The 14,303-nt window shown below is 39.1% G+C and overlaps 1 protein-coding gene across 5 annotated transcripts in view; it reads right to left on the bottom strand.

Annotated features, from left to right (window-relative positions):
• ARL15 (ARF like GTPase 15) overlaps positions 1-14,303 on the bottom strand; it is a 227,061-nt gene that overhangs the window by 137,069 nt on the left and 75,689 nt on the right. For all 5 annotated transcript variants that reach the window (XR_014186309.1, XM_082075605.1, XM_082075607.1 and 2 more), the window contains 2 exons: positions 11,501-11,645; positions 8,964-9,023 (listed from right to left, as the gene is read on the bottom strand). Coding sequence is in view for 4 of the 5 variants with exons in the window: in XM_082075605.1 (XP_081931731.1) it covers positions 8,964-9,023; positions 11,501-11,645 (205 nt within the window). In the remaining variant the exon portion in view is untranslated. The remainder of the gene's footprint in view (positions 1-8,963; positions 9,024-11,500; positions 11,646-14,303) is intronic.

Raw genomic sequence — 14,303 nt, 5'->3', positions numbered from 1 at the left:
TAGAAGAAGGAACACATCACAGCTCAGGAGAAGCTTTTTCCTTCCCAACAAAAATAGTTAACCTGGGGCCATGAAAGAATGCAGGCTGCAACCGGTTTTTCTACCACTTCAAGTATAACATTCAGGGAGACAGGTTTTGTAGTTGATTAGAAAGTTATATAGATAAATCCTCTACTGATACTAAACAGACAGTTTGTAATTAGCAAAAAGGTGAAAAGATGCCAAGCAGCATGTCAATTGTGCCACAAAACGTTTTTGCTTGACAGACTGGCCCATGGGTGGAGGAGTAAGAACGAAGGGAAAGGAAAAAGAAATCTCTTGTCCATTCTTGCAAAATCTTCAAATGCACCATAGCCTCCCAAGAAAACCCTCTCAGAAATAATTTTGAAATAACTGTTTCTAAATCTACATAAGGTTTATAACTTCCCATAATTTCCTCACAAGGAAAACTGACATGTTTTCTTAGGTAATCAGGAATACACCTGAAATCTTAGAAATCTTAACACATTTTAAAGAGATGCTGTGGTTCCTTATCTATCTCACGCATACTCTCTGTTTAGATTTCCCAGTACTCCCCTTGAAGAAATACAGCACGCAGATTTTTTTTAACATGTTATTTTTCAAGCTGTTAGCTCCTTTTAATCACAAATAAAGTTATAAATCCTTCTTAAGATACCCACTTTGTATTTACTTGCAATTTGTCAACACTAACAGATGCATCCACAGACAGATACAGAAGTTTCCCGTGCATGTAATGTCAGTCACAATTCAATGACTATTTTATATTGCTACTGTTTATCACTAAGCAGCAATACAGATGCTAAACCAAAATGTTCCTCAAGGTTCAAGTCAGATGACTTTTGTTTCCTAGGGCTTAAGACCAAGTGATCACAACCTGATTTCTCTAGCCTTTTCAGGTAGTGTGCTCCTGCAATCACACACATGGCAGCAGGAAACTGGCAAGATTTTTCCTGAAAGAAGAAAATTTTAAGATTGCTAGATCAGCTATATTCACTGCACCAATTCAACAGCAACCTGAACAAACAACATAAAAGAGAAAAAAAAAAACTGAGGAAAAGGTTTTCTGTCTTTATACTCAATAAATAGAAAAATCAGAAATACACATAGTTTATTGTGCTTATTTTTATTTTTCTTGTCCAACTGAAGCTTATGGAAACCACCTCTGTCACATATTTTCTGTCTTCTAGGCTTCCCCAATGAGATTAGGCTAGAAGTCAAGCCTTCAGTACTTCTCCTACTAGCTAACTGAGGTGCTGTCTCTGACCTTGAATCTCCACCTACTCTGATATTTAAAACTGTTAAAACAACATTTACATTGCAAGCACCTGAAAGTTTTAAAACCACCATATTTAAACTTGCCTTAGAAAAGTCAGTTTGCTCTACTTAGGCATGTGTATTTTTCTACCACCTTAAAATAAGACACACAATTTTAAACAAAAATCACCTTTTCTAGTCAGGTACATAAAGTTCATTTTAAGAGTTCATTCAAAAACCTTACAGATTATTTCAAAAGGAAGAAAATATGTGCCCTGCAACACGCCCTAATATTTATTTAAGCATGAAGTCTGAAGATTTAATAATTTGCAGCGGGTAGCACACCACACTAAACTGGACTTCATAAATAACAGCTATTCTAAAAATCGACCCTTATTTTTTTGTCAACATCGTTGTTGTTTTTGTGGGGCTTTGGGGGCTTTGTGTTTGTTTTTTGTTGCTGTTGTTAAGGGGTTTTTAAGTATGTTTTCAAAGGCACAAACACTCAGTATGTCCTCCAGGGCTAGCGAAGAATGGCTGGCAAGAAGAAATTCATCCGTCATTTTCCTCTCTACCCATTACCCCACCTCTACACTCCCTCCACCTCCGCTGGAGGACTTGGCAGCAGACGCGACCTCAGGACAAGCAGCACAGCTCCCCAGGCTGAGGGCTCCTGCCAGCACCCAGCAAGGCTCAGATGTACCCTCCTCTGAGCTGCAGTCACACCACTGGAAACAGTGCAGGTAATCTCAAATAAAGCTCAAAACACAACTTTCTCTATGGCACTTAAGACTAGCTGGAACAGAAAGCAAGCAGCACATCTGCTAGAGCTGTGTACTCTGTCTGTATAGCCAGCACTTCTGCTGACTGGCTCACAAAAGTTTTAATCCGCTTTAGTCTTTGAAAGGATAATCATCTTTTCTGTCTAGAATAAAAAATTAAAACTTTGTGTTTGTTTTGGGGACGTTCATTAAATGTAGGTGTTATTTCTGATGCTAAACTAGGCTTCCATACTCTTGATAGAGAGTCTGAAGAAAACGGAATTGCAAGTCCAACAGGAGACGGGCTTTTTAACAAACCAAGGTTCTACTTTTCTTCCACATAACATCCCACCAAGAAAAAAAAAAACAAAACAACAGCCCCCTGTCCCATGAAAATACAACTAGAAAATTTTCACAGAATCACAGAATGTTAGGGATTGGAAGGGACCTTGAAAGATCATCCAGTCCAATCCGCCTGCTGGAGCAGGAACACCTAGATGAGGTTACACAGGAACGTGTCCAGGCGGGTTTGAATGTCTCCACAGCCTCCCTGGGCAGCCTGTTCCAGTGCTCTGTTACCCTCACCGTGAAGAAGTTTCCTCTCATATTTAAGTGGAACCTCCTGTGTTCCAGTTTGAACCCACTGCCCCTTGTCCTATTGTTGTCACTCAGAAGAGCCTGGCTACATCCTCGTGACACTCACCCTTTATATATTTATAAACATTAATAAGGTCACCCCTCAGTCTCCTCTTCTCCGCACTAAAGAGACCCAGCTCCCTCAGCCTTTCCTCATACGGGAGATGCTCCACTCCCTTCATCATCTTTGTGGCTCTGCACTGGACTCTCTCCAGCAGTTCCCTGTCCTTCTTGAACTGAGGGGCCCAGAACTGGACACAATATTCCAGGTGTGGTCTCACCAGGGCAGAGTAGAGGGGAAGGAGAACCTCCCTCGATCTACTAACCACCCCCCTTCTAATACACCCCAGGATACCATTGGCCTTCCTGGCCACAAGGGCACAGTGCTGGCTCATGGTCATCCTGCTGTCCACCAGGACCCCCAGGTCCCTTTCCCCTGTGCTGCTCTCTAAGAAGTGGCTCCCCAACTTATACTGGAACCTGGGGTTGTTCCTACCCAGATGCAAGACTCTACACTTGCCTTTGTTGTATTTCATTAACTTTTTCCCTGGCCACCTCCAGCCTCTCCAGATCTCACTGGATGGCAGCACAGCCTTCTGGCGTGTCAGCTTCTCCTCCCAGCTTGGTGTCATCAGCAAACTTGCTGACATTGCACTCTGTTCTCTCATCCGAGTCACTGATGAATATGTTGAATAGTACTGGTCCCAGTAGCGACCCTTGAGGCACTCCACTAGATACAGGCCTCCAACTAGACTCTGTCCCATTGATCACAACTCCCTGGCTTCTTTCCTTCAGCCAGTTCACAGTCCACCTCACTACCTGTTCATCCAGACCATGCTTCCTCAGTTTAGCTGCAAGGATACTGTGGGAGACTGTGATAAATGCTTTACTGAATTCAAGACAGACCATCTCCACTGCTTTACCATAATCTATCAACCTGGTTATGTCCTCATAAAAGACTATGAGTTTGGTCAAGCATGACTTCCCCTTGGTGAAGCCATGTTGACTGCCCCTAATGACCCTCTTACCCTTGATATGCCCTGAGACAGCACCAAGGATAAGTTGTTCCATCTCCTTTCCAGGGATGGAGGTGAGGCTGACCGGTCTATAGTTATCTGGGTCCCCCTTCTTGCCCTTTTTGAAGACTGGAGTGACATTTGCTTTCCTCCAGTCCTCAGGCATCTCTCTCGTTCCCCACGACTTAGCAAAGATGATGGAGAGTGGTCTGACAATGACTTCAGCGAGCTCCCTCAGCACCCATGGGTGCATCCCATCTGGACCCATGGATTTATGGATGTCCAGATTGCTTAATTGCTCCCTAACCCACTCCTCATCAACCAAGGCAAACTCCTCCATTGTCCTGACTTGCTCTGAGGCCTCAGGGGTACAGGGTTCCTCAGGACAGCCTCCAGCAGTGTAGACAGGGACAAAGAAGGCATTCAGTGACTATCATCTTGTACATAGCTTTGATAGGCATTGCTTGCATGGCTTCTACTTGTTTTGAATAAGCTAGGCAGCAGGTTGTCTATTCACAGTGTAAAAAGCTTAATGTAGAAAAAGAACAATATTTCCAAAGAACAGTAGAAATATCACTAATGCTGAATCCTTATTGGAGCTTCTTCAGGACTCACATTAGCGAGATTTGTAAGCATGTGTAAATGATCTCTCTTATCTACCAAATGAGGAAACTATGTGACAGAGCCTGGGCTTAGGAACCATTTGAACAGCAGGCTCAGTATGATTGACAGCAAACAGATCTAACTTTAATGCTTACAGAAGCTGAATGTCTCTGTGCGACTCACAGCTTGGACAGCTCATCAGGGTCATCTAAAAATTTCATCTGCTAAGACATTCTGTAAACTGTTAGACGCAGCTATGTCACAGATGGCATTGCATGCACTCCACGACCAGATTTTGTAGAGGTGTCAACTGCTGTTTAGTCAAATACAGTACAGAGATTTTATTGCTTTGTGTTAGTTCATCCCTGCAAAGATGACATAGGCTGGCATTTACTTGTGGGATCAGTTTTCTGATGACTAATTAGATGAAATTTTAGCTGCTCTTCCAGGCTATGTTGCTAGAAGGATGTTCAGTACTCCCCTCTACCTCCACAGAGCAAAGTAGGAGGGTAGTTTCCCATAACTACTCAAATTGTAAATTTTAATTAATAGCTCAACATTATTTTCCTCCTCTTACTTAGTTTTTGCATAAGGCAGATACTACCTGACAACTGTTGCCATCTTCTCCAGGGGTGCACATTTTCCATACAACTGGAATAGCATAACAGTGTGACTCCCCTTTCTACTGTCTCTTCTTCTGCTCTTTACTTCCAAATTAAGGCAAAATACGTACGCTTTGTTTAACCAATCCTATTTGAAGTTATTTGTTCTCACCTAGACAATTAATTTAGTTGACCTAAGAGTGTGAGTTTATAACTTTGGTCATTAAGCTTATGAAGGAACAGCAGTGGCGAGGAGAGTTCTCATCTCTTTTTCTGGACATGCTCAACCAACTGGAGACTTGAGCATGCCTGACATTAACCACTCCGCTTTTGCTAAGCACTTAAAGTTTGATTTAAATGAACTTTCAAAGATCACTACACAACATGGTGATTCTCTACACTTGTGGAAAAAGCCTTTGGGTGGATTACAAAACATAACATAAACATATGAGAATATATTTTAGCACATAAAAAAGAGAATGTTACTAAAGCCTATAACATGTTGTTAGTATTTTTAAACTTGCTAAGAAGAGAAAGAGCTGTTTGCATCCAGAATCAGTCTTTTAAATTTGACCAGGCTTGGTATTTGGCGTCTCACCAGTAGCTTCTAAGCCTGAATTTAGAAGATAGCAAACTAAATTATAAAATAAGACTTTAAAACAAACAAATAAACACCAAACAACAACAACAAAACAAAACAGCCCCCAACACCCTGTAAATTATTAGTTGGTCTCTAGAAAAGACCTATAATCTTAATTTAGGCCTGCACAGGCACTATGTCAAAGCAGACACCACAACTTTGCATTCTGTTTCAACAGCATTACAACAGCAAATGACTGGATAAACACACTGAATAAATGGTGGTTTCAGGCACTGTATCTCCAAGCTAGAATTTGTTAGAACTAAAGAAAAAGCTTCCTATTGCCTTTGCACCTTAATTTTCTGTCTTGACAATAAACCTCAGCATTCAGCATACCAAACTTCTTTCAGCAAAACACTGTTGGAACTTTCTGAACAACACAAGGATGTTATCATCTTCCTTATTTTTCCAGTCTTTCCCCACTCCCCACATGTTCATTGCACACAATTCCATCCTCAGTTCCCCCCAGAGACTGCTGCACCATACCAGGAATTGATCAAATCTGAATTTCTTTCTATTCCATTACTCAGCTGAGTTGCATAATATAGAAAGATGTTTCCAGTTATTCTGTTAAAAATACATACTGAAAGAATGTGGACTAGGGTATGGTACATCTTCACAGTAAGCTAAATTAAACACATTGTTTTATGGACTAAATTTTTTAAAAATATGGTAATTCAAAATTTTTCAGCTAGCAGGAAGGGATTACTGGTATATCAAAAGAGAAACTTAGAGAATGGGCACTTCAGTTTGGTCAGTAAATAAAGCAACACCTCATTTTCAGCTAATTCAGGAAGACCTATGTTTGATTTGAAAGCTATATATATTCTTAAGTATCTGGGATCAAATTCAATGTTTTTAAAAAACATTTAACATTCATGAAATTGGATAAAAATCCCTGTTTTCTGGTAGGAAGGCAGCCTGGCTTAGGAAATAAATGCAATTAAAAAATAATCAGAAGTAGGATTTTGTTTTAATATTCTAATATCATGTACTTCAAAGAAAAATTTCTGCAAAAAGAGCACAGCAAACTTTGCTTCATGTCCCTAATCCTAAAGGATGCAGAAGAGGAGGAAGAGCCAAAAGAAGAGAGACTGTTTTCTGTACACTTTGCCTGAAAATTTAGTCCTTACAGAAATAGAGAAACAAAACTGGCTTCATTAGTGGCTCCAGAGGCAAACAGTACAATAAAAGCCAGCACCCTCTTCGACCTTGAGGAAGGATATTGCTTCAGACAAACAAAAAGGATACTACGCAGTCAGCATCTGTTTCACATAACTGCTTGGCTGCTGCATATAAGAACCTTAAACAGTATGACTTCTGCCCTGAGTTTCTGAAACATCAGCTGTCAATACATCACTGTACAAAGACATACGAAGCTTTCAGTTACCTAAACCTAAAAGACAAGAGTATCAAAAAGTGAAACTATATAGAACTTCACCATTCTAATAACATGCAACAAGAAACAGTGACTGTTAAAAACAGATGCCTTTCTACCTTCCTCCAGGTTTCCAAGATGAAATGTCTGGACAAGACCTTTCTGCTACAGTAAATAGAATTTACATAACAATACTGTAACAACTGACAGCAAAAAACAGGAATGAGAACAAAAACATAGGCTTCTCTTCAACACCAGAAGCAGAAATTCCAAAATAAAATTTAGCAGTGACTAAATAGGTAGGATATTTTTCTTTATTTTTATACAGCAGCAAGAGAGAAACCATGCCCACTCCAGAAAGGTCAGACTTTACCTTCATCAAACAGGAACAGATCTCTCAACTAGAAGACTAAATATCGGCCACCAACTTTTGGAAGAAAAACAAACTTTTGGAATCTTGCCTTATCTCCCTTACATAGGCAATGAAAAGCTATCAGAATTAGCATTTTTCTACAGTATCTCATAGAAAAAAACAGATGATACTATTTCTAAGTACAGATATGTAAACACCCATTGTTAAAGGGAAAATAAATAAAAAGGTGGAGTAAAAAAATTCTGACAATCCTTCTGCCTTTGGGAAGAGATAAATGGGTGAAAAAAAACCCAAATCAAATTCTTTGGATTACTTCAGGACATCCTGTCACGAAACATCAAGGCACTCCACTGAGATAAGGTTTCTCATAACACACATACCTGCATAAAATAAAAGTTGTATGACCAGAGAAGGTTCAGGAAGATACTTTAACAAAGATCTGCTATAGAATACCCAGATTTGATTCTTGATGCAAAAACTGCACTTACCTACATTCATTATATATATTTCATACAGATTATAGTATCAACTGGGCTGCAAATGATTCACCCTACTTAAAAAAAAAAAAAAACAAAACAAAGAAACAACAACAACAAAATAAAAACCACCAAAATAAACACCAACAGAAAGCCACCTCAGCAACCTAAGCGCACATTATGCAGATAACACACTCAAGCAGAACCAAGACTAAACCTGTGCAGTGGTTCCTTTACCAAAGAAAACTTGTTCTTTTACAGGATACATATTCAAAACAAGAACACGCATGTTTAAATCCATGGACCAATGGCAGGAAGAGGAAATGCTAACCTTTCAATATATGCTTATCTCAAAGCTTTCTTGAAACAGTTTTAGGTAAGACAACCATCATGAAATTTGATTTGATCTCATGAAACTTCATTCAAGAATCAAGTTAATTTCTACCCCAGAGCATTTAAAAAGAGGATTCAACCTTGCTGAAAATCTAATGAACATCCTCAAGATCCTTTCTACTCATTTACATACATAATAAAGATCTATAGAAATTTGAGAATACAAAGATCTATGTGGTTTTTTAATTAGAAGAACATGAAACTAAATTAGACTTCACAAGAACTCTCACTAGGGCAGTGTTTTCCTTCTAACAGAGCTACCTCTTGGCCACTTAAGACTAAGGGTCAGAATTGGGCAGTCCAATAGCTTATCTGTATACAGACAATTAAGAAAACACAACCACAAAACAACCATCCCTCCAAAACCCAACAAATCCAACCAAAGAACGGACCTCACAGAAGTTGGCTGCCTTTGGAACACTTTCAGTGGTGCAGCATATATATTGGTTTTGCCCAATATTCACATAGTTACCTGAGTCAGTGCTCCTAAGTAAAAGTTTATACATACAATAAACACAGGCAACACATTTCCTTGAGGTGCCATACAAGCCATACTACTATTATGGTCCAGTTTCTGTTTCTGTACAACTTAAACACTTGTCAGCCTTCTGCTCCTCCTCCTTTTTTACTTTTTGTTCCTTGTAGTCAGCACTTGGACAATTTTTCTCAACTTTATCTGCTATGGTGAAACACAGGTTTTACATTCCAGCCACACTGATTTATAGTTTTTAAACTTAATACAACTAACAGTTTGGTATGATGAGATTTAGACAGTGCATGTTTTTATAATCAAATAAATAAACGTTATACCTCCAAGTTCTTTTACGTTCAAGATGGCATTCTGGAATGGCACTGCTTTTATACTAAAACCTAAGAACAGAAAAAAAGAGTATTAGTAAGTTATTTGTTAAAGAAGACATTTGAAATCAACTGCATACATTCAGAAGAGACTACTTCTTTCATCAAGAAGTAGGATTTTGCCATGGAACTGTTTCAATATGATTTTTAAAACTATCAGTTTGGGGGAGGTGTGGACAGCAATAAATCACTGCAAGCAATGAAATTTGCTATGATACTATTTAGTAGCTGGCACACATGAAATTCAGCACAAAACTTTCATCCAGGCCACCCACGCTTTGGTAAGGAGTTAGTATGGAAAATACCTTCATAAAACCATTTTTAATGCATCTGGAACTTAAGTTTAGATTTCAGAGTATCATTAATATGAAGCAATCCTTCTGCAATTTTTAGGAGACATGGAAGACATTGTGTAATGCAAATAACTGTTTTCTTACATTTCAACTTCATAGGTTTTGGTTATACCTAGAGTATTTGTCCTGTCTACAAATGATCCTTTTACAGACCTAAGCAGTATGTATTAAAATGGTTACAAGCACACTATAAACATCTATGAATCCTCTATTAGCCTGTTACATGCTTAAAACTAAAAAACTTTTGAAGTGTGATGTTTTCCTCTAATTGAAAATTCAGACATTCAAGAGAAAGGGAATATGAAAGGCTCCAAGCAATCCATTGATATATGATAATACTAAATTCAGCATCTTTAGTGCATAAATATCTGTAAGTGTATATAATACCATATACCGGAATTTTTTTTTTTCTTTTTTTTCCCCCCAGCACAAAATGTCTAAGGAGGGGAAAAAAAGGAAAAAATTTAAAAAAGCTAAATTTCAATTTCCTTCTAACTTTCTGAGTTAGGCATTAACACCTTCTCCATACAATGAAGTGTCAGATCTCTTTAACATTCCCAGTAATAGCACTGTAAAGGTAAAAGAAGGGAAGGGAAGGGAAGGGAAGGGAAGGGAAGGGAAGGGAAGGGAAGGGAAGGGAAGGGAAGGGAAGGGAAGGGAAGGGAAGGGAAGGGAAGGGAAGGGAAGGGAAGGGAAGGGAAGGGAAGGGAAGGGAAGGGAAGGGAAGGGAAGGGAAGGGAAGGGAAGGGAAGGGAAGGGAAGGGAAGGGAAGGGAAGGGAAGGGAAGGGAAGGGAAGGGAAGGGAAGGGAAGGGAAGGGAAGGGAAGGGAAGGGAAGGGAAGGGAAGGGAAGGGAAGGGAAGGGAAGGGAAGGGAAGGGAAGGGAAGGGAAGGGAAGGGAAGGGAAGGGAAGGGAAGGGAAGGGAAGGGAAGGGAAGGGAAGGGAAGGGGATATTTTCTTCCACCTCTTTTACTTACAGTTGTATGAATAGTGTTATGGTCTTCTAATTCCAACAAAGATAAACTGAAAACCAGTAAGGGTTGCTAAGGGACAATCATAACATTCAGGCACCACAGCTACAATATAAAGCCATATAACTACAGGCACAAGTTATATACACAAGTTACTCACACAACACTCATGACCTGTTCCCTCAGCAAATCAACCTTACTAAATCACTGTGGCCACAAGAAACAGATTTCTTCCATCTCTATAACCTAATCTGTCCTCTTTCTGAGCTTTGCAGCCAGATGTTCCTTTTTCTCACTGCACATGTTTGTTTCTCTCTTTTCTGGTGCATTTTTGTTTTTATTGTGTTTGTTGGTTTTGTTGAGGTTTTTTTTTTTGTTTTGGGGGGAGTTTGTTTGGATTTGGTTTGCTGGTTTATTTGTTTAGTTTGGGATTTGTTTGTTTGTTTGTTTGTTTTTTGTGGTTTGTGGTTTGTGGGTTTTTTAAATCAAAATACACTTAGGCATTCTGCTTCATCTATATCAGCGTGCACATTCACATTTTTTGGACTAAAGATACCTTTTAGCTGTGGCTGTTGTACCTCTTTTTGTTTATCTATCTTCTCAATTACACTGTAACTTCTTGCAAAATCCAATCTCATTCTGTGCTTACTACATGAACAGTCTCTTTGCTGATCCAAAAAGAAAGCATTATCACCAGAAATAAACATTTCCCCTACATTTATTCTTTTGGTTGCTATTATATATCACAAGGCAGTTCTGACCAAGTATGAGAAGAAGTAAATCTCAACTTCAGAGCATCACTGTCCCACTCTATTTTATAGCACATTATCCTTTCTGTCCCTATAACAGACTGCTTAAAACCAAAAGTAAAAAGAGAAGAAATAAACCTTTTAATGCTACTGTATGTTTCCAGTTGTCCTAGTTCATTACACCACAATGTGTATTTTGACTTTCAACGCATTCCAAATTGTATGTTTTCACAGATATTCCCCAATGGATGACCAAACACTGAAAGAGTAAGCAGTGGTAGCTTCAAAGCAATATATCAGGTGCTTTAAAAAGCTGGATAACTAAGCTGAACCTCTCTACCACCTTTGCTATGTGTTTTCAGATGTTAACTTAGGGCAATGTTACAGTGCACCATGGAGTAAAGGCAGCATCCTACCTGTGGTAGACACTATATTCTCCGGGGTTTCACTGCAAAGCTGTGATAGAAGACTAGTCTTGCCAGAACCAGTGAGGCCTATGCAAACCAAGTCATATTCAGGTCGTGGTGGAGGCGGTCCCTTGCAGCAAAGTGCTCTAAAACACTGCCAAGATATGGAAAAACAAGCAAAACAAAAAAACAAAAGGAATAAGTTACTTTTTTTTTTTTTTAACAAATGTTTATTCAATAAGGTTCTAAAAATCAATTTTTGGCAAAATCAACAACTATTAAACTGATACCCCTCCAAGTTATATCTACAACAGCTTTATAAGAAAACATAACTTCACCTGGTAACTTTTGACCTAAGCCTCACTGAGGTGGATTGAGGAAATTGACTTCCACTTCCTAAGCAGCATAACAGTGCACACTCAGCAAGACAGGCACATGCCTTGCTCAACTCTGCAGTTGGGTAAGCTTGAGTTTGCTTCCTGTGCTGATTTCATGAAATACCTGGTGTGAACACCAAAGCATCTTTTGAGCAGCGGCTGGCCAGGCTCTACCTGTTGTCATAGGAAAAAAATCAGAGAACTTTGTTCCACTGATGTCCTTCCTTGGCTTGCTTTGGCATGTATTTTACCTTACAATATCAGCTGTTAAGGAGTACAGCTTGTAAAAAAACAATTTTTGTGGACATGCCTCTAGTCATAAATATGCAGACCTCTCACTTTCCCTGGAGAACTGTAAATTAATCAAAATATATATTAAAAAAAATCCTAGACAAACCCTACTTTAGAGTTCTGCTCATATCTCAAACAGTATTTCCAAAGTACACAGGCTCATGCAAAAGGTTCTTTAAACCCTTAGTAAGGTTCACTAGGGCTCTCTTTATATGAAATACGGAAAATTTTAATGTAAAAATCTAAAAGCGTACCACTCTAGGAAAAACGGGAAGTTTATTTTTAAGGTATGGAGTCTAATTACCCAGTAATGTCCAAGACAGACCTCCAGCACCCCAATACATACAAATACCTTTTCCCCCACTATCTGTTGCCTTCATATCAGAGGAATACATCTGCTGTAACAACAAAGGGAAAATGTGCAATCACTCCTCCCTCACACATTCTGTTTTTATGTAGTCCCAGCTCTTTTTTTTTTCCTTCTTAAGTACAAGCCAGTCACTGAATTTGGTAAAGAAATCCAGTCTTTACAACCCTACCCTAGTTTGTCTACACAGCTACCCAGGATCTCTTATTGAGGACTACTGCAGAAGCGTAGAAACTGAACAGATGTCAGCAAAGCACGGTTGCAAATACAGGTGTCTGGCTCCATGATCAAGTCATCCAGAGAAACATAATTATAAGAAGACAGCTTACTGAATTAGGAACTTCTATTGGATTTTTTCCGTATAAATGGTAAGCTATACATGCTGCTGAAACCATCTTCATTGGTTTAAGGAAGCAGAAGATAAATTCAGGGAAAGTTATGAAATTCCTTCAACACCTTTTAAAAATGTGAAAGGAAGTATTTTAGGGTTAATAACATTTACAGTGGTAGTTAAACTGAACAATGGTAACAGATCTTAAAAATAAAAGCTTTCCATCTACTAAAATTTTACTCAAAAACTATTTTTTCAATGATGTTTAACCTTACATGCGTGTCCGTAGCTAAACAGAGTAAACATGCCTTCTAGCTTTATTCACTGACGTCAGTTTATACTTATCTCACAGATTCTGCAAAGCCACAGTAAATATTCTACTCTGGTACTTAAGTGAGAAAGGCCAATTGAGTTCATTGCCCAACATAAGCTCCTTCAAACAGAGTTTGCACTTAATGGATATCAGGCTGAAGGCCACATAAAATTCTTCAAAGCCTGCCAGAGCTCCTCAGGTTCTGTGTCAAGCCCTTTGCAGACAGTCTTTTAAATGTATTCAATCTGTCCCCGTGAGCATGGCATCTTTGTGACAACTTCTTGATATCATATGGAAAAACATGAAGGAATAGATGAGCTGATAAAAGTCTGTGCTTCCCTCTGTTCAGACACTGTGCCAGTTCTTATCCAACTAGACACGATTCTTAACAGCCCTGATGACATTTAATAACCTGTCAAAGATAATTATTGCCCTTTGTAAAACACATACAGAGGCTCTGTGGGTGACGGTGGGGCTCCGCAGGTTGTTTTTGTCAAGTTCAGTATCTCTACAGTACAGACTCCTTAAGTCTAACTTAGTCTGGAAAATCTTTATGCGCTGTTGATTAAACGAATGATCGAAAGTCCAGGTCAAATTGCATGTCCAAAGCAGCATATGTAGACCTGCCACCCACCCACTCGCCCCTCACCAGTAAGCACAGCTAAGTATCAAAGTTCCTGACAAACAGCAGACACAGAATCTCAGAAGACATGGAAAATGGGTTCCTCCAGACCACACTCCCATTTTATTTGATATGATTCCTCTATCTTTGTTATGTTCATGACTTTGTGCTTCTGCAAGGCTAATTTCCTTCAGTAGCTTTTTTTGTTGTTGTTGGAATGAAAACACACTTTAAAAATTCAAGCTTCAAATGGCTGATGAAATTTAATCTGCTGTGTAATAGCACTTACCACTGGCTGACCTGAGAAATTCTACTCACCTTTTAGGGAATACTTGTAATAACATTTAAATTTTACAGACTTGTTTCGCAAGCCTCCTCACTCAAGCTCAATGAGCATTTCTTCCATCAGAAATACCAATCTACAAACAGTCCAATCACTGCCTTCCTGTTCTCTCAGCACCTTAAAGTTACTTGGCCCCTAACAAAGTCAGAGCTATTTAAGCATTCACCA

This window comes from Streptopelia decaocto (assembly GCF_964273445.1).
Source record: "Streptopelia decaocto genome assembly, chromosome: Z".
NCBI lineage: Eukaryota > Metazoa > Chordata > Aves > Columbiformes > Columbidae > Streptopelia > Streptopelia decaocto.
The sequence above is the reverse complement of the archived record's forward strand: the minus strand, read 5'-3'. Positions and strand labels throughout refer to the sequence as shown.